This window comes from Lampris incognitus, chromosome 12 (genome assembly GCF_029633865.1).
Source record: "Lampris incognitus isolate fLamInc1 chromosome 12, fLamInc1.hap2, whole genome shotgun sequence".
Taxonomy (NCBI): Eukaryota; Metazoa; Chordata; class Actinopteri; order Lampriformes; family Lampridae; genus Lampris; species Lampris incognitus.
The window spans coordinates 56,712,621-56,736,217 of NC_079222.1; the positions used below are offsets into that span (position 1 = coordinate 56,712,621).

The window sequence follows — 23,597 nt, forward strand, 5'->3', positions numbered from 1 at the left end:
CTGACACTAATTACATAACCCACCAAGCCGCCAACAGACTCCAACTGAAAGGAGAGAAGGTAATGCCGGTCGTGCATGGAGTTGGTGGAATGAAAGTAAGAGTCCAGACAAAAAGGTACTTGCTCAAAGTCAGAATGTGGACTTCAGAGAATGAGTGGAGTCCCCACCAGATCGTCTGTTATGGACTGGACGAGATCGCACAAGCAGACCGTGTCGTTAGCCCGCGGCAGCTCAAGAAGTTCTTCCTGGAGGTCAAGACAGAGGAACTGGTCAGGCCAAAGAAAATCGAACTCTTAACCAGCCACCGAGAGGGTAGGCTTGCTCCGCAGCGGATGAAGACAGTGGGAGACCTGGTGTTGTGGGACGGCCCACTGGGCAAGACTGTGGGGGGAGCGCACCCTGATCTGTTCGAAGAGGTGAAGGTATCCATTCACAACTCAAAGACACATTTTGCACGCTCAATGAGAGCAAAAGTGATCAAGGTCGAAGAGATTTCCAGAGAGCCAAATAGCTCCAGAGAGGAAACGCTGGGCCTGGAGCAAGAGAGTGGTGAGGAGATCAGGAACATGGCCACAACCAGCAAGGAAGTTCTTGAGTGGTGGAAATGGGACAGCATCGGAGCTGCCTGTGAGCCGAAATGTGGAGGATGCCGGTGCGGGAAATGCCAGCCAGGGGGGAAGGAAATGACTCTAGCTGAAGGGAAGGAACTAGAAAAGATCAAGGAAGATATACAATTCTGTGTGGCTGAACGAAAGAGAGGTTCACCTTCATCAGTTCCTCTGGAGGGACTCACTCGAGGAAGAGATCAGAGACTTCGCTATCACTCGGGTCAATATTGGAGACAGGCCAGCGGGATGCATAGCGCAGTTGGCCATGAGGGAAACCGCGAGACTGCCCAGGTTCTCTCACATGCACATGAGCGACGAGAGAAGAGTGCTTGAAGAGGAAAGCTATGTGGACGACATCTTCACGTCCCACAATGACCCAGGGAAGCTGGACAAGATCACAAGAGGAGTGGAGGAGATACTCTGGGCCGGAGGCTTCTCGCTCAAACCGTGGGTTCGGTCCGGTCAAAGTGGGAGGTGCGAGGGTAGTCAGGTTGGGCAAGCTGTTAAAAGCCCAAGTCCAGAGTCCGGAACCCTGGTGTTGCCCAACCAGCTAGGGCAGGAAGACAACAAGGCTCTTGGTGTCGGATACTACGTGGACAGCGACAGACTCTTCCTGATGGTTTCAATCAACTTCTCCAAAAGAAAGCAGAAGATGAGGACGGGGGTCGACCTCTCAGAGAAGGAGATCAAGGAGAAAACGCTAAACCCTCAGACCAGACGGGAGCTCCTAAGCCAGGTAGCAGGGCTCTACGACCCTGTTGGTGTAGCTACCCCGGCCAAAGAGAGAGGGGCCATCTTGGTAAGGAGAGCCTTCCAGGAGACTGGGGGAGGAGACTCCAAGAAAGACACGTGGGACAGTCCCCTTCTGACAGACCTCTGGGCAGATGCCGTCAAGCTTTTTGAAGAGTATGTGCGGCTTCATCAAATCAGTTTCGAAAGAAGCCTTACTCTTCCTGGATGGAGGGGGAGGCCGTGGGGCATCACGTTCTCAGATGGGAGTGATGACGCCTTCGGAGCTGTTCTGTACCTGAGGTGGGAGACGTCTACAGAGGCGAACATCCGCCTTGTTGAGTCAAAGGCCAAGCTGGCGCCCCTTGACCAGAAGGGCGATGTGGTCAAAGCAGAGTTCTGCGGCGCCGTCTTCGCTGCCAGGCTGAGAGGGTTCTGGGAGAGGCAGGGTCGACTTGAGGTGGAGAGATGGTTCCACTTCGTAGACAGCCAGACTATCCTGGGAGCTATCCAGAGGGAGAGTTACGGGTATCAGACGTTATTCGCGAACAGGGTCAGGGAGTTTCAGAAGGCTGGGCCAGTAGCTGACTGGTGGTGGATCTCAGGAGATCTGAACGTCGCTGACCTTATCACCCGAGGAGGTCCTCTAGAAGACCTGGGTGAGGGCTCCATTTGGCAAAAGGGTCCTGAGTTCCAAGTGAGGCCGGTAGAAGAGTGTCCCATGAAGTCCGCGGCGGAGGTGGCGGCCAGCACCAGAGAGGCTGTGAGTAAGCTCCAGCGGAGGGCATTCACAGTGGCTTTCACTAGAGCCCAGTGGAAGAAGACGGCAAATCCTGTCCAGGGGCCTCTGGATGGGACTGACGAGGCTCCTGTGCACACGGTGAAGGAGGAAGAGTCGACCTCCGCTGAGACTGAAAACAAGGAGAGGCTCTGGGGCGCGGCTATCGTTGATCTGGTTGAGCCTGAAAAGTTCAGTAGCTTGGCCAAGCTCTGTGGGGTGATCGGTTGGGTTCGCCGAGCTGTTAAGAGACGGATGATTCGCGGGAGAGCCATGGAGAGAGCAGAGTGGGAGGGTAAGCACTAGAGAGAGAAGGTGGGCAAGCCAGTTCTTGATGTGGGGGAGGTCAGAGCTGCCTTTTGGGACCTATGCTTGGCAGCCCAGCTTTCCCTGAGTCTACATTGAACAGGCTTGTAGTCGTCAGAGAAGAGATGTCAGGACTACTGTTGTGCTATGGAAGGGTCCAGACCACAGGAGAGACAGGAGTGCCGCTGGTTCCGTATGGAGCATGGATAAGCACCCTGCTGGCAGCGAGCGACCCTGTGATGCTGGCCGTGCCTCTTCGGGGGGACCTGGCTCCGGGGTCGTTAAAGACTTAAAGAAGAAATTAAAGAGTTGACCGAAGAAACACCACCAAAGAGAAAGCGGTGATTATTAGTGTGGTCTCCTTAGGTCTAGAGTCCAGTAGACCAACTGGGAGGTGTGTTACTTTCTATGGAGTGGTTGGATTTGAGTTGTGTTTAGTCAGAGATTTTTGTTTAGTTTAAGTACAAACTTGTGAAAGTTATTTCGTTTACATGTAGTTAAATTGTAACATTGTTTGAATTGTTAGTTACATAAGTGAATCTGAGTATTGATAATAATAATGAGATTTATTCCAGTTCCAATTGTATGTGATTTCTGTGTGCTTGATAAGGACTTTTATTGCGAAATTCTATTGGCGAGAAATGCGTGCATCCGGGGTCTCAGTTAGGGAGCTGCTGTGATTGGCTGATTTACGTTCTGGGGGTGACGTCAAGAAAGTAAATACAGCTTCAGAGCGGGGACTCTTTAGTATGACTGGACGAGGACGGACTGGTGAGTGATTGCAAGAGTGAGTGAGTTATATTGTGTGTTAGCTTTGAGTTGAGGGTACTTGAATGATGTATGTTTGTATTTTGTGTGTTTTCTTTTTCAAGGTTCGTAACCTGTTGGTTAAAAATAAAGAAATTTTCGACCATTGAGTGACGTCCTGTTCATCCTCGCCTCAGCTGCGGGGCTTGTCTGAGAGTTAGCAGCACACATTTCCATTGGGGAACATGACATACACTCACCGGCCACTTTATTAGGCACACCTGTCCAACTGCTCGTTAACGCAAATTTCTAATCAGCCAATCACATGGCAGCAACTCAATGCATTTAGGCATGTAGACATGGTCAAGACGATCTGCTGCAGTTCAAACCGAGCATCAGAATGGGGAAGAAAGGTGATTTAAGTGACTTTGAACGTGGCATGGTTGTTGGTGCCAGACGGGCTGGTCTGAGTATTTCGGAAACTGCTGATCTACTGGGATTTTCACGCACAACCATCTCTAGGGTTTACAGAGAATGGTCCGAAAAAGAGAAAATATCCAGTGAGCGGCAGTTCTGTGGGCGAAAATGCCTTGTTGATGCCAGAGGTCAGAGGAGAATGGCCAGACTGGTTCGAGCTGATAGAAAGGCAACAGTAACTCAAATAACCACTCATTACAACCGAGGTATGCAGAAGAGCATCTCTGAACGCACAACATGTCGAACCTTGAGGCAGACGGGCTACAGCAGCAGAAGACCACACCGGGTGCCACTCCTGTCAGCTAAGAACAGGAAACTGAGGCTACAATTCACACAGGCTCACCAAAATTGGACAATAGAAGATTGGAAAAACGTTGCCTGGTCTGATGAGTCTCGATTTCTGCTGCGACATTCGGATGGTAGGGTCAGAATTTGGCGTCAACAACATGAAAGCATGGATCCATCCTGCCTTGTATCAACGGTTCAGGCTAGTGGTGGTGGTATAATGGTGTGGGGGATATTTTCTTGGCACACTTTGGGCCCCTTAGTACCAATTGAGCATCGTGTCAACGCCACAGCCTACCTGAGTATTGTTGCTGACCATGTCCATCCCTTTATGACCACAGTGTTCCCATCTTCTGATGGCTACTTCCAGCAGGATAACGCACCATGTCATAAAACCCGAATCATCTCAGACTGGTTTCTTGAACATGACAATGAGTTCACTGTACTCAAATGGCCTCCACAGTCACCAGATCTCAATCCAATAGAGCACCTTTGGGATGTGGTGGACCGGGAGATTCGCATCATGGATGTGCAGCCGAAAAATCTGCAGCAACTGCGTGATGCTATCATGTCAATATGGACCAACTCTCTGAGGAATGTTTCCAGTACCTTGTTGAATCTATGCCACGAAGGATTAAGGCAGTTCTGAAGGCAAAAGGGGGTCCAACCCGGTACTAGCAAGGTGTACCTAATAAAGTGGCCAGTGAGAGTATTACGGTGTTCCGGTTATCAACGGGTCTGTGATGGCAGTTTGCTGTATCTCCCATATCGTTACACTTGAAAAAAATTAATGTCACAATATTTGGCTAACCTGTTATTAATTTGTTAGCTCAGTAGCGTAGTTTTAAGTTACTTTGAAATGTACCTCGTGAACTCATGATCAGGACATGCCCAGTCGTGTACAGAACTCGTGAACTCTGCGCTCTCAGTAAATTTCCACATCGAACCCAATAACATAGCTGATGGGTAGTGTATGTCTAAAACCGTTGATATTATCAACAGGAATGTAAAGGGAGGTTGGTTGATGATTAAAATAAAGCCGACTGCTACAGGAAACTTGGTTATATAATGTGTGCTAACATAGTGCATACTAACATGAATGAACGAACGAATGAACTCTTTCCCTCCAAAAAAAAAATCTGATATAAGTAACTTATGAAGTTGTCACTCCGCCACTCCACATGCCAAAATTAACATTAAAGTATATGCAATAAATGTAAAAGCAGTTAAAAGTACAATGAAATGGTTTCATGTTTCATGTTTTAGTATTTACCGTTTAATATCGCACTCGCTGCTGTCTGTCCCATAAAACTTGACAGCACAGGGATTGTTTGGGACTATTAACATGTACATGAACCACATGACTGAGTGGTGGCAAGATCAATTGGTGTCGTAACTCTCTCTCTCAATGGCTCTGGGGAAAGGGCATTACCTCAACAAAAGCTGCCACTTCCTGTAAAACCAAATTCCATTCCAGTTGGTCTTCTGTGTTAAATCTCTGTGTGTAATCCTTAATTTCTTCAGATAACTCCTGAGGAAAACAGAAAAGCATTAAATACTTAACCCTGTATATAAACCATAGGATTTAATACTCGACTCTATATAAACCATAGTGTGCGTATGCACAAACCCACATACACTTCTAGATTATGTAATGCTTATTATTATTATTATTATTATTATTAGACTAGCCAAGAAGTCTGACTTGTCAGGTCCACAGAATGCATTGCTTTTGCAGAACAACCCCAAAAATGGCTCATAAAAGCTGCAATCCAAGCTTAGGTCGTTGTTATTAAGCCAATGTCACACTGGCTTTATGGTCAGTCTGCCTTTCAATGAGTGGAACTACTATCAATTATTTTCATTTTTTCAAAAAATCCGTTGATCTTTAATCAAACATCCACACTAACCTCTACAGCTGAGTAATATAAAAACTAGATACTATGTCTGACTTTACCTCAAAAATCCAAATGTTAACATTTCATTTGCACTTTGAGATGTATTCTTCAAATAACTACAAGTTGATTTGGTGATTTAGAGCAGAAAAGATTAAATTTATTGCACAACAATAGTCTCTCGAGCCAGCTTGCCAGCGTGTTCATAGACCTTGTGCAGAGCTGCTGCTACAGTTAAACATCAATAATGCGATGAAATTTGATTGTACAACAACAGTGTCTCTAGCCAGCTTGCCAGCATGTTCATAGACCTTGTGCAGAGCTGCTGCTACAGTTAAACATCAATAATAAGATTAAATTTGATTGCACAACAATAGTCTCTCTAGCCAGCTTGCCAGCATGTTCACAGACCTTGTGCAGAGCTGCTGCTACAGTTAAACATCAATAATGCGATGAAATTTGATTGTACAACAACAGTGTCTCTAGCCAGCTTGCCAGCGTGTTCACAGACCTTGTGCAGAGCTGCTGCTACAGTTAAACTTCAATAATAAGTCGTTGGTGAAATGCAAACTTCACATACTGATCAGTACCCCGAAAAATTCGGTTGGTGCTGATTGCTTTATATTCACTGTAAGAACCCAAGCGAACGTGAACTTTGATAAGGGCAGAGAAACACAAATGTCACGTGATTTATCAATAAATATACTACTCAACAAGTGGAAAAGATTGTGTGCAAAATGTTTCTTGCTTTGTAGTTATACATAAATGACAGCAATAAAAACATGTATTTGTATATTTTTATGCATTTGTAAAGCAAAGATGTTTCCTTTTTATATTTAATGACAATTCATTTATTTGGATATTTCCAAATCATTTCACATTAATATGTACAACGGTTTGCAAAAAAACAGATGAAAATCTATATGCAGATGATGCAATGTCAGTTTTTGTTGTTCCATTTCCAGATGAACAAACAAATAGGTTTTTAGAGTTGTTCACGAGTGTCCGTCCCATTATGCCAGTTTCCCTTTTCACCAACTGCTTACCACAGATTGAAAAGATGTCTGAATCTTGCCTTTTTGCATATCGCTTTACTTGTACAATCCATGGATGCAATTTTCATAAAACGAAAATAAAACTGTAACAACTGAAATTAAAAGCATGTTTAGTTTTAAACTGAAATTAAAGCTGAACATCATGAAGCCCAAATTCATTGCAAACCATCACAATCATTTTGAAATTATAAAATTTAAATAGATTTAAGGGATTTTTTAAATACAATAATTCAGTTTCAGCTTTACGAGTTCCAACTATTGCAAGCGAAATAAGATTACAGTTGGCATATACAGTATTTCTGCCTCTTAAGTGCACAATTTGTTAATTGCTTGTCTCACATCACAGGCCCAAGCACAGATAAAGAGTAACATAGTGAAAGTACATTTGCATACTTGTTAGAACTGCACTGTCCAGGCCAGGTTAGGTTCTTACTACTACCAACAGTCATGATTAGTTTCTAAAAAAAAATACATCCAAGGAGATTTTGCTTCCTGCATAATAGTATATTAATAGAGGCTATTTGGTTAAGAAAATTTAAGTTATTAAAAAACGAAATTGTTTTCAATATTTTTTTTCAATTTTCAAATATTTGTTGCATCTCTAGTTTTTAGACAAATTACATTTTGCCAAACGATGCTACTTTTGCTGGAATTCTAGTAGAGTGTCAGTTTAATTAGAAACTCTTGTTTACATTTCCTGGAGTTAATTGTGTTGAACTAACCTTTAGATTGTCTTATATATTTCTTACAATGCTGTAGTTCCAACATTTTGCTTCCATACCTTAACCAAAATTTTGACTAGGTCCATCTTGTTCAGCAGTAAAGAGACGACTATGTAGCGTGCATAATATCGAAGCATCTTCACAACTAATTCTGGCCTGACAAAGAAGAAAGACATTGTGAATGTGTAAAATCAAGCAAAACCAAATTAAACTACCAATATCATTAAAGAGTGTTAGGTGATGTCGAAATGTTCACCAAAACAAACACTCCCATCCAATATCCAAACATTTAGGGATACTTTAGTTATTAACCCACAAACAAACAAACAAATAACACTCAGCAAGCTTATATATTATTCTATGTGCCTGTGGCTCTTCATCAAATTAAACTACCAATATTGTTAAGGAGTGTTAGATGATGTCTAAATGTTCACCAAAACGAACAGTCCCATCCAATATCCAAACATTTAGGGATACTTTAGTTATTAACCCACAAACAAACAAACACATAACACTCAGCAAGCTTATATTTATTCTATGTGTCTGTGGCTCTTCATCAATAAATAGGCTGGAGCCTTGATTTGCTGATGCTCACTTAATACATCATATCTGTTCTTGGTCTTGACAGCCACCTACTAATTAAAAGATAAACAAAAAAATTAAAAGGAATTTGCATGCCATCTAAATCAAGTTTTAAGTGACTTCTAAATTGTAGGATTCAATCATATTGTATCAATCAAATCTATGTGTTTAATCTTTATCATAATAGTCTGAGGAAAAAAAAATCTGCTTCAACATAGAGACTCATTTGGGAACTTACCTATCCTCTTTGTTGACCTGAAAGTAGTAGGACCGCTGACGGATGGCCGAGTAGAATGAAAAGGCCTCATTCAGGTAACTTGTTTCCGAGGTACGAAGGCTGTCATAAAAGATTTTAAAAAAAAAGTCTTACTATCTTTCTGGGAGGTTTTTTTTTTACTTACCAATGTACTTTGTTGAATCCCTTAACAGTGGTGTAGAACTAACAAAATAAGACCTTGCTTTAGGCATCTACAGGTGTGTTAAGGAATTTTGATGGACATATCAAGAATCTGTCAGGGAACTGCCATAGAAGGGAGGTTGAATCGCTGTGGCCGCCATGCCCATTACATAGTGAATTTGTTCGGCCGCAGCTGGTGCTCTACTGGTGTAAGAAACTCATTTAATTCAAATCTCATTCCGGTTATAGAATTGAACTATGAATCTGTGTCATTAAAATAAATGTTCCTTCCCACATTACCAAAATGTGGGAAGGAACTTGGTTTACACACAAGCAGCCCACCTTTTCGTATCATTATTTCTTAACACAATAAGACTAACTTTATAAAGAGTTTATGAGTGGTTTATAATTAGTTTATTAACCGGGTCATGAACACTTTATAAATCATTAATAAGCTGTTATAACACATTAGATAAAAGGGCAACAGTGAATGTAAATGACCCATATTACTTTATATTATATTTGATATTATTAAGACAAGTTATTGAGATTATTATATGGCGCTTTGTTTATTAGACTTATATGCTATTGCATTTGTTATAGAGTGCCATGTACCAGATTTGATTTTGTAGTGAATTGCACTTTTATTGTTTACATACCTTTTATTGTGAAAAACATTGATATGGTCTCCTCTGTATGTTACTGCGCGTGCGCAAGTTGACGGCAGAAACGAGAAGGAAAGTTAAAATGGCTGACGTTCGCATGCCATGAGAAAGCCAAGGACTGTTCGTGAAGAATATTGTTTATCATTTTTTATTTAGCACCTAGCTGGAAGGCAAACAGGTATGTGTGTAGAGTGACTGTGTAATTTGAGTTCGTGATGAGGTATTATTTTTATGTATTGTGTAACCGGATTTAGAAGTTAGCTAAATGAGCTAATGCTAGCAGTGCTATGCACGTTGTTACGGTAGCTAGCGATGGTGGAAACGTGGTCGCATGTATGAGTGTATGATTCTATGTTTTATTTTGCTTTCAGCTCTTACGGTGTGTCTGTGGTGGTTTGTGTAAATAAATGGTAGAAATACCACACCATAGCCCATCAGTTATCATCATTGAGTGCATCGTCTGAATAAAGTCCGGCTGGGAATGCTACAGTAAGAGCTAACCCCTTCATCAACCCTGCTGCCACGCTGCACCGAGAGGTCTACGATGACGAATCACGGGGCCAAGTTGCTACTACGTCTGGTGTTGCCGACAACGGACACTTCATCGAGCAACTCGGCGCCATTCTATGGGTCTTCTAGACAAAGGGACTTTACAGTCATCAGGCAGCTGGCTAAAGGTTTGGTGCGACGGTCAGACAAAGGTATGGAACTTTTCATTAATTGACGAGGAACAATTCATCTTCACCAAGAACATTGATGCTCATCTGTAGCGGTTTAAGAAGAAACGGACGTCAACAACTAAGGACATTTTCTGAATTTAATATTTAATTCTAACCAAGGTACCGTTCACACAAAGTGATTATTGAAGTAGCTTTGTTTATGTACTGTTATTATTACTTTTCATTAGGCCTACCTGATCATCGTTCCTGTTGACTGTAAAAAATAAAATAAAAAAGGCTTGTTTTAAAGGGTAACCATGTGCAGTCTAAATGGTAACTGAATATTGTATTTAGTAGGAGAGGTTGATATTATAACATTCAGTCAGTAATATAACAGTCAGCCTATCATATGTTATGCTCTAGCCCTTTCTGAGCAGTCTATATAGTTATGGTTATCTGCTCCTCCCTCGGTGTAGTCTATAGGCTATAGTAAGGACAAACAGTTCATTAGATCAGATTTATTATGGCAGAATTGAATATGAAAGAAGCAGAGAACCCTCCTCCACAATCAGAGCTAGAGAATCAGATAGATAGCCTGCAGCTTAAAATTATGAAGCTTAAAGAGGCTCTCATAGAAACGCTCGAGACTACCAAGATAGAACGTATAGAGAAGGAAATTCAAACCAAAGAAGAAATTCTAAATAGCCTCCAAGGTCAATTTCAGGAACACGGAGAGGAAAGCCTCAGACGCTCAGCCCGACTAAAGATCCCAACTCCTAAAATGCTTGAAATGCAACAAGAAGAGGCAAAGAAGAAGGAAAGAAAGCTCATCTCAGTGTATGAAAAATGGAAGAGTCGAGTCCGTGAGTCAAGAAAGCAGCTCAAGTCGGACCTTAATGAAGGTGAGCTGGCATCTCTGGTCGATACTCTGGAGAAAGAGAAAGAGGCTGTGTTGAGCACCTATCTTGAAATGCGAAGTCACATCACACCGTCAGCCGAATTGAGAAGCCGTGTCGATGCATGTGAGTCAGCTACAACAGAGATTAAGAAAATCGCCTACGAGAGGATTGTAGACATCGATGAAGATTTCGATGCAGAGCAAGCACAACACCGTCTCAAAGAGCTACTTAAAGGCAGCTATGTGTGCTCCATCTATGGAGCCACTGTCTCAAGAAGGACAAAATCTGTCAACAGTCATGAAAGCGCCACTTTAACAGTCAAACGTGTGGACACTGCGGCAGAGCTAGCCGCAAAGGAAGCTGAGTTCGAAGGGTTGCTGGAAGAAGAGAAACAAAAGGAGAAAATACAACATTTAGAGGAGCAACAAAGGATGCTAGAGGAGCAACAAAGGAAGCAGCTTGAAGTTGAGCAGCGCGCTCTTGAACGCCTACAGGCAGAGAAAGATGTAAAGGCAGCTCGGGCCAGGCCGCAGGTCTGCAATCAGGGAGCATCACAGGTAGGCAGTGTCCATTCCTCTAATAGTCCCGAAGGAAATCATCAAGGCTCCCCAGCTACCAGCAAACAACCCCCAAATGTCACAGCATCGTCACCTGAGGTAAACGTGTCGACCCTCGCCCGGGCCTTACAACGTAGTATAGCTCTCAATAGACTTCCAGTGCCAGAGCCATCTGTATTTAACGGCGATCCTATACAGTTCATTGAGTGGAAAACCTCATTTATGTCACTCATTGACACAAAGGCCATCTCCTCAGCTGATAAGCTTTATTATATGAGGAAGTATGTAGCCGGCCCAGCTCGTAAGACCCTGGAAGGAACTTTCTATAGAAATGACGGCAAGGCTTACAAGGACGCGTGGAACAAGCTGGACCACAGATATGGCCAGACCTTCGTCATACAGAGAGCCTTTAGAGACAGGCTCGCAGATTGGCCAAAAATCGAACCAAAGGATGCAGAAGGACTAAGAGACTTTTCAGACTTCTTAAACGCCTGTCAAGATGCAATGTCACACGTGAAGAGTCTTGAAATACTGAATGACTATGAAGAGAACAGGAGGCTGGTCCAAAAGCTGCCAGACTGGGCAGCATCTTGATGGAACAGAAAGGCTACAGAAGCCTTGAACAAGAGTCAAGAATTCCCCAGCTTCAAGGACTTCGCCACCTTCATGGCGATGGAGGCAGAGATCGCTTGCAATCCGATCACCTCACCTTATGCTTTCCGCAACTCCGAGTCCAGCACAGCAAAACGAAACAACAGGGAACCCAAGAGGAACAAGGCGAGTGTTCTGAGTACTCAAACGGAAGCCGACAGTGACAAACAAAGGCCCACCAAGGGAAATGCAAAGCCCCCTTGTGCGTTCTGTCAAGACAATCAACACAGGCTACATGGATGTCCCAAGTTCATCCCCAAGACTCTGGAGGTGCGACGGGAATTTGTGAAGGAAAATAAGCTCTGCTATGGCTGCACCAAACCTGGCCATAATGCAAAGGACTGCCGCCATCAACATTCATGCAACACCTGCAAAGGCAAACATCCCACTTGTCTTTACGATGACAACTACGTAAAAAGGAAGAAGCCCCCACCTCGGGAAAACACTTCCCAAAGCAATGCAGATTAAACAGAAGCTGCCGCGACTTAAATGTCAGTCACCACTGCTGGAGAAGAACAATCTACTAACACATCAATGATTGTGCCCGTATGGGTGTCGTCAAAGAACAATGCAGGACCAGAAAAACTAGTCTATGCCCTGCTGGACATACAAAGTGACACCACATTCATCGACCAGGAAGTGAGCAACACTTTAAAGGTAGACTCCTGTCCAGTTAAACTGAAGTTAACCACTATGATCGGACGTGACACAATCGTGAAAAGCCAAAGAGTCTCCGGGCTTCGTGTGCGAGGTTACAGCTCCTCTCTCCACATCGACCTTCCTCCTGCCTACACTAAGGATTGTATACCGGTGAACCGCACCCACATTCCAACGAACGAAACGGCCAGACAATGGGATCACCTCTCCACAGTCATAGACAAGATTCCATCACTGAAGGATTGTGAGGTTGGTCTTTTGATAGGATACAACTGTGCAAGGGCAATGGCACCAAGAGAAGTAATATCAGGAGGAAATGAAGAGCCTTAAGCGGTTCGAACTGACTTAGGATGGAGCATTGCGGGGTGCTCTTCGCCACGCCTTGACACTCCAAGTGTGGAGAGACAATGTTTGCGGGTTGCTGTCAAGGAGCTCCCACCAATCACCCCTGCAGATGCCATTCGCATTCTGGAGTCCGACTTCCAAGGATGCCAAGGAGGATGGAAAAACGGTGTCCAAGGAAGACATCCTGTTCCTGGACAAACTCAAGAACGACATCAAGAAAAGCAGTCAAGGTCACTACGAAATGCCCTTACCCTTTAAGGAGAGACCCAACTTACCTGACAACAAACAGCTCGCCATCATACGTCTCAGCCATCTCAAGAGGAAGCTGTTAAAGGATGAAAGGTACAAGGAACAGTACATCAAGTTCATGGAGGAAGTGATAGAAAAGGGTGATGCAGAGGAAGTCCATGATGATGGGAAGGAAGGAGAAAAATGGTACATACCTCATCATGGCATCTACCATGCTAAGAAGCCAGACAAACTACGCGTGGTATTCGACTGCTCCGCCAAATACAAGGGAACAAGTCTAAACGATCATCTGCTCACTGGACCCGACTTGATGAACAATCTCAATGGTGTTCTCCTTCGTTTCCGGCTGCCACTCCATAACAAGTTGCATCGCCTTAACGCCTTTCTGGACAAGGACGGTGTGATCAAGGTGGGAGGAAGACGCTGTGACTCAAATCTCCCTCATGCAGTCAGACACCCTGCAATGATTCCGAAGGAACATCACACCACAAAGATGATCATCGCACACTGCCATGAAAAGGCTAAACATCAAGGTAAAGGAATGACCATCAACGAGATCAGATCAAAAGGCTACTGGATATCAGGGATTGGTCGGGCCGTGGCATCTCATCTTCGCCAATGTGTGACTTGCAGAAAGCTCAGGAGAAACACAGAAGAGCAAAGAATGGCCGATCTCCTTCCAGAGCGCGTGGATCCGTGTCCACCCTTTACATACTGTGGAATGGATTGCTTTGGACCCTTCTACACCAAACAAGGACGGAGTGTGCGCAAAAGATATGGCCTTCTCTTCACCTGCTTCTCCTCCAGAGCCATTCATATCGAAATGCTGGAGGACATGTCAACAGATTCCTTCATAAATGGACTGCGCTGCTTCATTGCCATAGGTGGGGCAGTGCACCAGATCAAGTCTGATCAAGGAAGCAACTTCCTGGGAACCAAAAACGAACTGAAGGAAGCTCTTAAAGAAGTCGATAGTGACAAACTGGCGACCTTTCTCTTGGAGAATCAGTGCGACTTCCTCATGAATGCTCCAGATTCAAGCCATGTCGGCGGAGTGTGGGAGCGTCAAATTAGGACAGTCATAAGCATCCTCAATTCGACCCTCTCGCTTTCTTCTGGAAGTCTAGACAATGCTTCCCTCCGAGCATTCTTCTATGAAGCAATGACAATAGTTAACAGTCGCCCTCTCACTGTTGAAAACCTCAACAATCTCAACAGTCTCGAGCCACTTACCCCTAACCACCTACTTACCCTGAAGTCTACCCCAGCTCTACCTCCCCCAGGCAAGTTCATCAAAGAAGATATGTACGTGAGAAAAAGGTGGCGCCATGTACAATACTTAGTGGAACAGTTATGGAGCCGTTGGCGGAAAGAGTATCTAACCAACATCACCATCAGGCAACGCTGGCACACCCCAAAGAGAAACCTGCAGATAGGGGATATAGTGATGACGAAAGATGATGATCTGCCTAGAAATGAATGGAGGTTGGGTAGAGTTTCAGAAATTACAGTGGCTCGAGATGGTCTGGTTAGGAGAGTAAAGATATGTCTAGGTGATAGAAAACTAGGCAAGAAAGGTGAACGTCTTACTAAGCAGTCAGTGCTTGAATGCCCAGTTCAGAAACTGGTCTTGTTGCCAGATAGTGACTCGTTAGTTACTAACTAACACACGCCTTGCATCTCTTAAGATGTGTTTTGATTTTGTTTGACACTCCTTTAATGCCATATTTCTGGTCTATGGTCATTTTGCGTTGAGAAATAATTTGTGTTTGCTAAATGCACTGTTATTACTATATTTGAAACACCAATGACTTGGTGGGAGTGTAAATGACCCATATTACTTTATATTATATTTGATATTATTAAGACAAGTTATTGAGATTATTATATGGCGCTTTGTTTATTAGACTTATATGCTATTGAATTTGTTATAAAGTGCCATGTACCAGATTTGATTTTGTAGTGAATTGCACTTTTATTGTTTACATACCTTTTATTGTGAAAAACATTGATATGGTCTCCTCTGTATGTTACTGCGCGTGCGCAAGTTGACGGCAGAAACGAGAAGGAAAGTTAAATTGGCTGACGTTCGCATGCCATGAGAAAGCCAAGGACTGTTCGTGAAGAATATTGTATATCATTTTTTATTTAGCACCTAGCTGGAAGGCAAACAGGTATGTGTGTAGAGTGACTGTGTAATTTGAGTTCGTTATGAGGTGTTATTTTTATGTATTGTGAACCAGATTTAGAAGTTAGCTAAATGAGCTAATGCTAGCAGTGCTATGCACATTGTTACGGTAGTTAGCAATGGTGGAAACGTGGTCACATGTATGAGTGTATGATTGTATGTTTTATTTTGCTTTCAGCTCTTACGGTGTGTCTGTGGTGGTTCGTGTAAATAAATGGTAGAAATACCGCACCATAACCCATCAGTTATCATCACTGAGTGCATCGTCTGAATAAAGTCCGGCTGGGAATGCTACAGTGACCTGTTGCTTGCCAAATAGTGAGGCCACAGACATCTGTACTGTTATGCCTCAGATCTCATTGGTTACTTAGCTAGCAACTAGCAAGAGCTGAGAATGAACACGATAGATAGATAAAAGGTGCATCAGTAACTTGATCTTGCCAAATGGTGAGTTCGAATCAGTGTATGAAATTTGTGTTATATCTTGTTTATAACTGTTTATAAATGATTTATAAAGTGCTTACAACTTCATTAATAACCTAATTATGAACCATTTATTATTGTAAAGTAGTACTCTTAACCCATTACAATCAGACAGCCATGAAGAACTACAAACAACTGAAAAAGAACACAAAACATGACAGTACATGATAAAGACAAACCATATTTTCAAAGCAACTCAAATTGATCTTCACTGCTTCATTCATGGAATGATTGAAAAGCACAACTTACAAGGAAAGGAGGGACAGAAGAATCCTTTAAAGCCAAATATTTAGAGTTACTTGTTGAACATCTGCCTTGCAGTTAGACGGGTTTAACGAGTATGTTAACATTTCATATCAATGACTCTGACAGTGACTGACAATTAATGACAGTGTGAAACAATTTCACATTCAACATGTTGTTTAGGTGGTAGCACATTCATAGCTTATAGCAAAAATAGCCCCATGGACAAAATAGAACATTTCCATTTTCCACTTTTAAATGAGGCAAGTACACAAGGTTTATTTGAAAATAAACCTTGTGTACGTGCCTCATTTACAACAAGACACACTGACCATTGCATCCAGAAGTGTGAATGCCTGCTGTTTGAATAATTTTAAATGTTCTCCACACCCTACGTACAACTAACTCTAACTAAACTTTTGCAGCACAGCTTGAAACCTTACTTGCTCTACTGTTCTAAGACATTTTGTGAAATATATGTAGATGTGATGCTTCAGGGCTTTTAAGGCAAGTTGTGTTTGTAGGTGTGCACAGCAGAATAAGCGGTTTGGATAATGGATGGATGGACGGAGGGAGGAAGGGAAGGATGGATGGATGGATGGATGGATGGATGGATGGATGGATGGATGGATGGATGGATGGATGGATGGATGGATGGAGGGATGGAAGGATGAATGGAGGGATGGATGGATTTACATACATGATTATGCCGATGATACCACCCTTAGCCGGCACAATTCTGTTGTTATTTACCTAAAACTGCCCTCTACCAGTTTACAATCATCAGCAACCTACAGACATGTGACATTCCTTATTTGAACCTTTATCAAACAAAACTGTGTTGCTTTACTCCATTCAGAGAGTGAAGCATTTAACAGTTTTGGATCTTTGTTGTACCTCGTATTTTCCTGTGTTTGACAAGTTTAAAGTTCTGGTCAATGAAATGGAAGCTAAAAATGCATGTGCTTTTATTAATAATTTTGTAGTTTCCAGGATTAAAATAACGTCTAATTGTAATTTTGAAAATGCGCCATATAAATATAGCAGCACTCAAAGTCTCATGTTGAAATATACATCTTTTGATGCAAGCAGCACATCAGCTAGCACATGGGGAGAAGTGACAGTTTCACTGCATTTAAAAAAAATGCATTTCTTTTTCTGTAAATTGAACATGTGAATTCTCAACTATTTTGAGATTTTCCATTTTTTTATACAGTCTGTCTTACAGATAAAAGAATAAAGTAATTCAAATTCATTTTATTGTACTATTTGTGAGAGAGGGAGAAGAGAAATTACAACATGGTAATGTTAAAGTCAAAACTGTACATAGAGAGTTAATGTTTATGACTTATAAAAAACAGGCCTTTGTCTTGATGAATATGGATTGTTAATCTGGCAATGATAAATGATTTGTCTCTAGTTAGGTGTTTGAAAGTAGTTTGGGACACATGAGCAGAAAGGGAAGTGTGTTGTGGGTGTGGTTAACCTGAAATTTTGAAAATGGATGTTATTTAGACTACAGAATGAGAGATCTCACATGCTCTAAATATTCAAGCAATGAATCATACGGTTATATTCAAAATTTTATAGAACATTATTCTAAATGACATGTGACATGGGACAAAATCTGTAAGGTTTATGAAATACAATGCTACCATTTAATCGGCAGTCCATCCATCCATCCATACACGAAAAATAATAATGGACTAAGAATTGACCCCTGGGGAACACCGCATGAGTGGTGGGCTGGGGATGAGGAGAATTCTCCCATTACAACAGAGAAAGATCTGTCGGACAGGTAAGATCGAAATAAGGGACGAGCAGTGTCCTTAATGCCCACATAGTTTTCCAGGCAATTGAAAAGGATGTCAGGATTAACCGTATCAAAAGCGGAATTCAAGTCTAACAGGATTTCAATTGAACAAGCACCAGCGTCAACGGCAAGCAGCAAGTTGTTGGTAATTTCAATAAGAGCTGTTTCTGTGCTGTGGTGGGCATGGAATCCTGATTGATATTGCTCAAATATACTACAATTACTCATGTGTGTAATTAGTTGAGAAGCAACAGATTTTCTAAGATTTTGGATTAAAAAAAAGTAAATTTGAAATTGGTCTAAAATTGCTTAAAACGAGGGCCGAGAATGGTCTTCCTCAAGAGAGATCGGACTATTGCATGTTTAAAACTAGACGGGAACAAACCGGTAGACAGTGAGCATTTGATAATGGAGAGAATCGTGTGCTGACTGTCTGAAACACCTATTTCAGCAACTTAGTGGAGATGGTGTCTAATTGACATGTGGAAGACTTTAAGTGAGACATTAACCCCTCTAAGTCTAACAGAGACTTTTGTTTAAAATGAGTCAAACTGGTGCAAGGTTCAGTGAAGTTTGGGAAGTTTCTCGTCACAGGTGTAATGTGGAGCCTGATATCTATTTTATTAATGAAATGGTGGAGGAGCTGCTCACATTTTTTAATAGATGCTTCCAAAGGCTGGGTAGGAGGGGGGTTAACACTGAATTTATTGCTTGAAATAAAACCCTAGGGTTGTGGCAGCAACCAGCAATCAAACTGGAGAAGTAGGAATGCCTTTCTTCCTTAACTGCATTCTGATAAGCCAGCATCAAACTTTCCAGTATATCAAGAGATACCTTATGTTTGTCCTTCTTCCATTTTCTCTCATCTTTCCTGTATTGCCTCTTTAGGTCCCTTGTATGGTCATTAAGCAAGGGGAGGGTGTTATCCAAAGGAGTTGAATCAAGTGCAACTGGACTTGGTATATATCCGTGAAGACGTTTTGCCTCTCATCCAAGAGGCTTCCTCAGTTCGTGCCTTTCTGACTAGACAAAGCTAGTCTGACTGGCTGGTGGTGAGACTCAGAATTTATCCTCTTTAGCTTTGTCTAGTCAGAAAGGCACGAAATGAGGAAGCCTCTTGGATGAGAGGCGAAACGTCTTCACGGATATATACCAAGTCCAGTCGCACTTGATTCAATTTCTTTGGATAACCATGACCTGGATGAATGAGAACATTCACAGACATGGAAGGTGTTATGTTTGACTCGTTTAACTTTGATAGGGGCAATGTCATCAAGGATCATCTGACAAGTTCCATTGAAATTATCCAATAAATCATTCACAAAGAGATCCTTCTGATTAAGGGTATTACTAGCAGGAGCCAAAAAAACGTTTTGCTAAAACTGCTAGCTGAAGTGGAATTAAAAGCCCAAGAGTAAATACAGATAACCTGGAGCAAGGTATGGAAAATTGCAGCTTTGTGATCATCCATCCATCCACTATCCAAACCGCTTATCCTGCTCTCAGGATCGTGGGGATGCTGGAGCCTATCCCAGCAGTCATTGGGCGGCAGGCGGGGAGACACCCTGGGCAGGCCGCCAGACCATCACACAGGGCCGTCACACACATACACACACACACACACACACACACACACACACACACACACACACACACACACACACCCATACATTCATACCTAGGGGCAATTTAGCATGGCCGATTCACCTGACCTACATGTCTTTGGATTGTGGGAGGAAACCGGAGCTCCTGGAGGAAACCCACGCAGACATGGGGAGAACATGCAAATGCCACACAGAGGATGACCTGGGACGACCCCCCGACCCCCCCAACGTTGGACTACCCCGGGGCTCGAACCCAGGACCTTCTTGCTGTGAGCCAGCCGCTCTAACCACTGCACCACTGTGGCACCACGTGCCCGCCTTTGTGATCAGAGACATTAAAATCTAACAATTCAATATCATTAATACTATAAAACAACACAAGATCAAGTGTATGTCCCCTATTTTGAGTTGAATTTTTAACAGATTACTCAAGATTAAAAGACTAAAAGAGGTTAATAAAATCAGTGGTAAAACAAGACATGGAGGCGCAACAAACATGTATGTTAAAATCACCAAGGATAAGAATTCTATCATATTAGCTCATAATAAAAGAAAGAAGTTCAGAAAATTCTTGATTAAAAGTAGTGTTAGCCTTAGGTGGTCTATAGATGAAAATACAGAGTATAGGATGCTGGCCATTTAAAAGGAAACCTAGGGACTCGAAAGAAGAAAAAGTATTAAGAGAGACAGGGTAATATATGTAATTATTATTAAAAATGACAGCTACCCCACCTCCATGGCCAGACAGCCTGAGTTGATTAAAACAGGAGTAGCTCATAAATATCAGATCACTGTCTATCGAAGCCTTACTAATAAATGATCTGATTCTTGAAAATAGTTTTGATATGATTGGGTTATGTGAAACATGGCTGAAACCAAATGTTTTCCTTCCCTTAAATGAAGTTTGCCCACCTCACTATACTTATGCCCATGTAGTAATGTGGGATTTCGCCCCTTCCCTGGCCGTTGTGTTGGTTAAGGTTTGACTCTCATCATCCACTGGAGCACAAACTAGGAGTCATCAGGATGCTGTACCACCAAGCTGACAACGTCCCCACCGACATAGCAGCTGGGGAAGGGGAGAAATCCAATATTAAACAGGCCCTGGCTAAGTGTGGTTATCTTAAACGGGCATTTGTCAAAGCCAGGAAGACGCCCAAACAGTGCACCAGCTGATTGAAGAAGGGCAACAGCTGCCTAAGCGCAAACCAGTGGTGATTCTATATGTGGTGGGAATTTCGGAAAAGTTGAGACGCATATTTTCCAAACACCACGTCTCAGTTGCTTTCAAAATCCAAAACACACTGCACCAGAAATTGGTCCACCCCAAGGATCGAGTCCCCCAGCACAAACAGAGCAATATAGTGTATATTGTTAAGTACCAGGAGGACCGCCATGACTTGTACATTGGGGAAACTAAACAGATGCTGACCAAGAGGATGGCACAACAAAGAAGAGCTAACACGTCAGGCCAGGACTCCCTAGTCTAAGCCCATTTACATGCCAGTGGCTACTCTTTCAAGGATGTGCACATCCTTGATGGGAGGAACTCTGATTTGAATGGGAAGTCAAAGAGGCCATCTGTGTAAGTAGGGAACAACCATCCCTGAACCGAGGGGGGGGGGCCTAAAAGTACATCTGTCACCATCTTACAATGCCGTGATTGCAAACACTCCCAAATCCTCTGTGATTAGTACACATGGCCATTGAAACTCTAGTTAATGGTTACACCTATTTGAACATGAAACTGATTGTTGGTTTCAGTCATTATGCCACTGCATTGTTTATAAGGGTGGGGATACCTGCAGTCAGTTTAGACTGAAGAAGTCACTTATACGCTTCACACTGGCCAAAAAACCCGCTAACATCCGCCTTTGGTCAATGTAACATTGACCACCAAAGGAGGATGTTAGCGGGTTTTTTGGCCAGTGTGACAGGGGTATTAGAGTGATGAAACGTTTCTGTCAATAAACGCTGTGTCCAAATGAACTGATTTAACTTTCTTTGATTTACCTGGATTATTGAGTATGCATAAAGACTGTTTAAAGACCACTGGCCTTTCCTGGGACCTACAATGCTAGACATTGTTAATTTATCACTTACTACTGGCGCTGTTCCCAGCAGCTTTATAACAACTGTGGTCAAACCTCTACTTAAGAAACCACACCTCCATCCAGGGTCTCTTAATAACTCTTGAACAGTCACTAATCTTTTGTTCTTTTCTTAAGTACTAGATAGAGTTGTGTATCAATAACTTTCAACCATATAGAAGAAAACTATCTATATGAACCTTTTCAATCGGCTTTCAGGGCCTGTCACTGAAACTGCTCTGACCAGAGTGGTGAACAATCTTCTACTAGCTATGGACTCCAAAGGAGTTGAATCAAGTGCAACTGGACTTGGTATATATCCGTGAGTCCAGTTGCACTTGATTCAACTCCTTTGGATAACCATGACCTGGATGAATGAGAACATTCACAGACATGTAGCTATGGACTCTGATTCCACTGCTGTGCTTCTACTACTGGACCTCACTGCAGCCTTTGACACCACTGATCATTGTATACGATTAGACAGAATATATTGTAATTTTGGTGTCTCTGGCTTAGCCCTCTCTTGGCTTAAGTCCTACTTATCTGGAAGAACACATCGTGTCAGTGTTACGGCCCTAGTGCTGTGTGTTGTGTATGTGTGTAATTTCCCTCTCCAGGTAATGCTCCTCCTCCTGTGGGGCTGCTGGTTGAGCACAGGTGATTTCAATCCCTCATCAGCTTGGTATATAACCTGGAGAGAGATGTCCAGCCATGCCAGTGGCCCATTGTTGGCAGCCAGAGAGAGCTGTTGTGCTTATAGTCAATACTCTTTGAGAAGGAGGGTGAAACCTGTGCTATTGTTCTTGTTTCTTTTTTTGGTCTGATCCGAGTTATTTTGTTTGTTACCTAATCCTGGTTAGTTAAGATCCAGTGTCTTCAGTTGATCTTTTGTTGTATATATTGGCTTAGGGTTAGTTTTGTTAATAAACTTATTTGTTTTTACACTTAGTTCCACCTCCCACCTTTCTTACTCCCCTGGGATACTTTTCTTTTCTTTGTTACTTCCCCTCACCCCTTCGACCTTTAATGGGGAACATAATAGTCTGCTATAAATAATGTCAAAATTTTCTGACGTTAAATATGGTGTACAATATGCAGTTGGTATAACACCTCTGTTGCGTTCTTGTCAATATAATGCATTTTGAAATGTAATAAATCGTATTTATAAAAGCATATATTGGTGATCAGTATATGTTATGTAATATTTTGAAATTTGATTGGTGTTTGTACTCTGTGTTACAACTGAGATACAAATGCAATGGACAACTGTGGAGATTTGAAACTATGATATTGTAAAAGTGCCAACTTTATGCAAAAACCACCAAATGTTGCATTGGTATCTCAGCGTTGACTTTTGCATACATGTGCCAACTTTGGTTAAGGTTGCAAAATGTCTTACTGAATTATGGTAATTATGGTACAATAGGCCTATTATGCAGTTTATGCAATAGGCACTTTGCAATGGTGATGGACAGGTTGGCAGATGAGATCAGACAGAAGACTCCGTGAACTATGGTGTGTGCGGATGACATTGTGATCTGTAGTGAGAGTAGGGTGCAGGTGGAGGACAGCCTGGAGAGGTGGAGGCTTGGAGACAGTGGCACTGACAAAAAGACAGGAGGCGAAGCCGGACATGGCAGAGTTGAAGATCCTAAGATTTTCATTGGGAGTAACAAAAAAGGACAGGATTAGGAACAAGCATATTAGAGGGGCAGCTCAGTTGGACAGTTTGGGGACAAAGCAAGAGAGGCAAGATTGAGATGGTTTGGACATGTGTGGAGGAAATAGGCTGGGTATATTGGGAGAAGGATGCTGAATACGGAGCTGCCAGGGAAGAGAAAAGAGGAAGGCCAAAGAGGAGGTTTATGGATGTGGTGAGGGAGGACATGCAGGTGGCTGCTGTGACAGAG

General features: G+C 42.6%; 1 protein-coding gene across 3 annotated transcripts in view; it reads right to left on the reverse strand.

The window, feature by feature from the left end:
- Window positions 1-23,597, reverse strand: part of scai (suppressor of cancer cell invasion) — a 192,316-nt gene that overhangs the window by 145,288 nt on the left and 23,431 nt on the right. For all 3 annotated transcript variants that reach the window (XM_056290861.1, XM_056290859.1, XM_056290860.1), the window contains 3 exons: window positions 8,423-8,521; window positions 7,662-7,758; window positions 5,363-5,461 (listed from right to left, as the gene is read on the reverse strand). In XM_056290861.1, coding sequence (XP_056146836.1) covers window positions 5,363-5,461; window positions 7,662-7,758; window positions 8,423-8,521 — 295 coding nt within the window. The remainder of the gene's footprint in view (window positions 1-5,362; window positions 5,462-7,661; window positions 7,759-8,422; window positions 8,522-23,597) is intronic.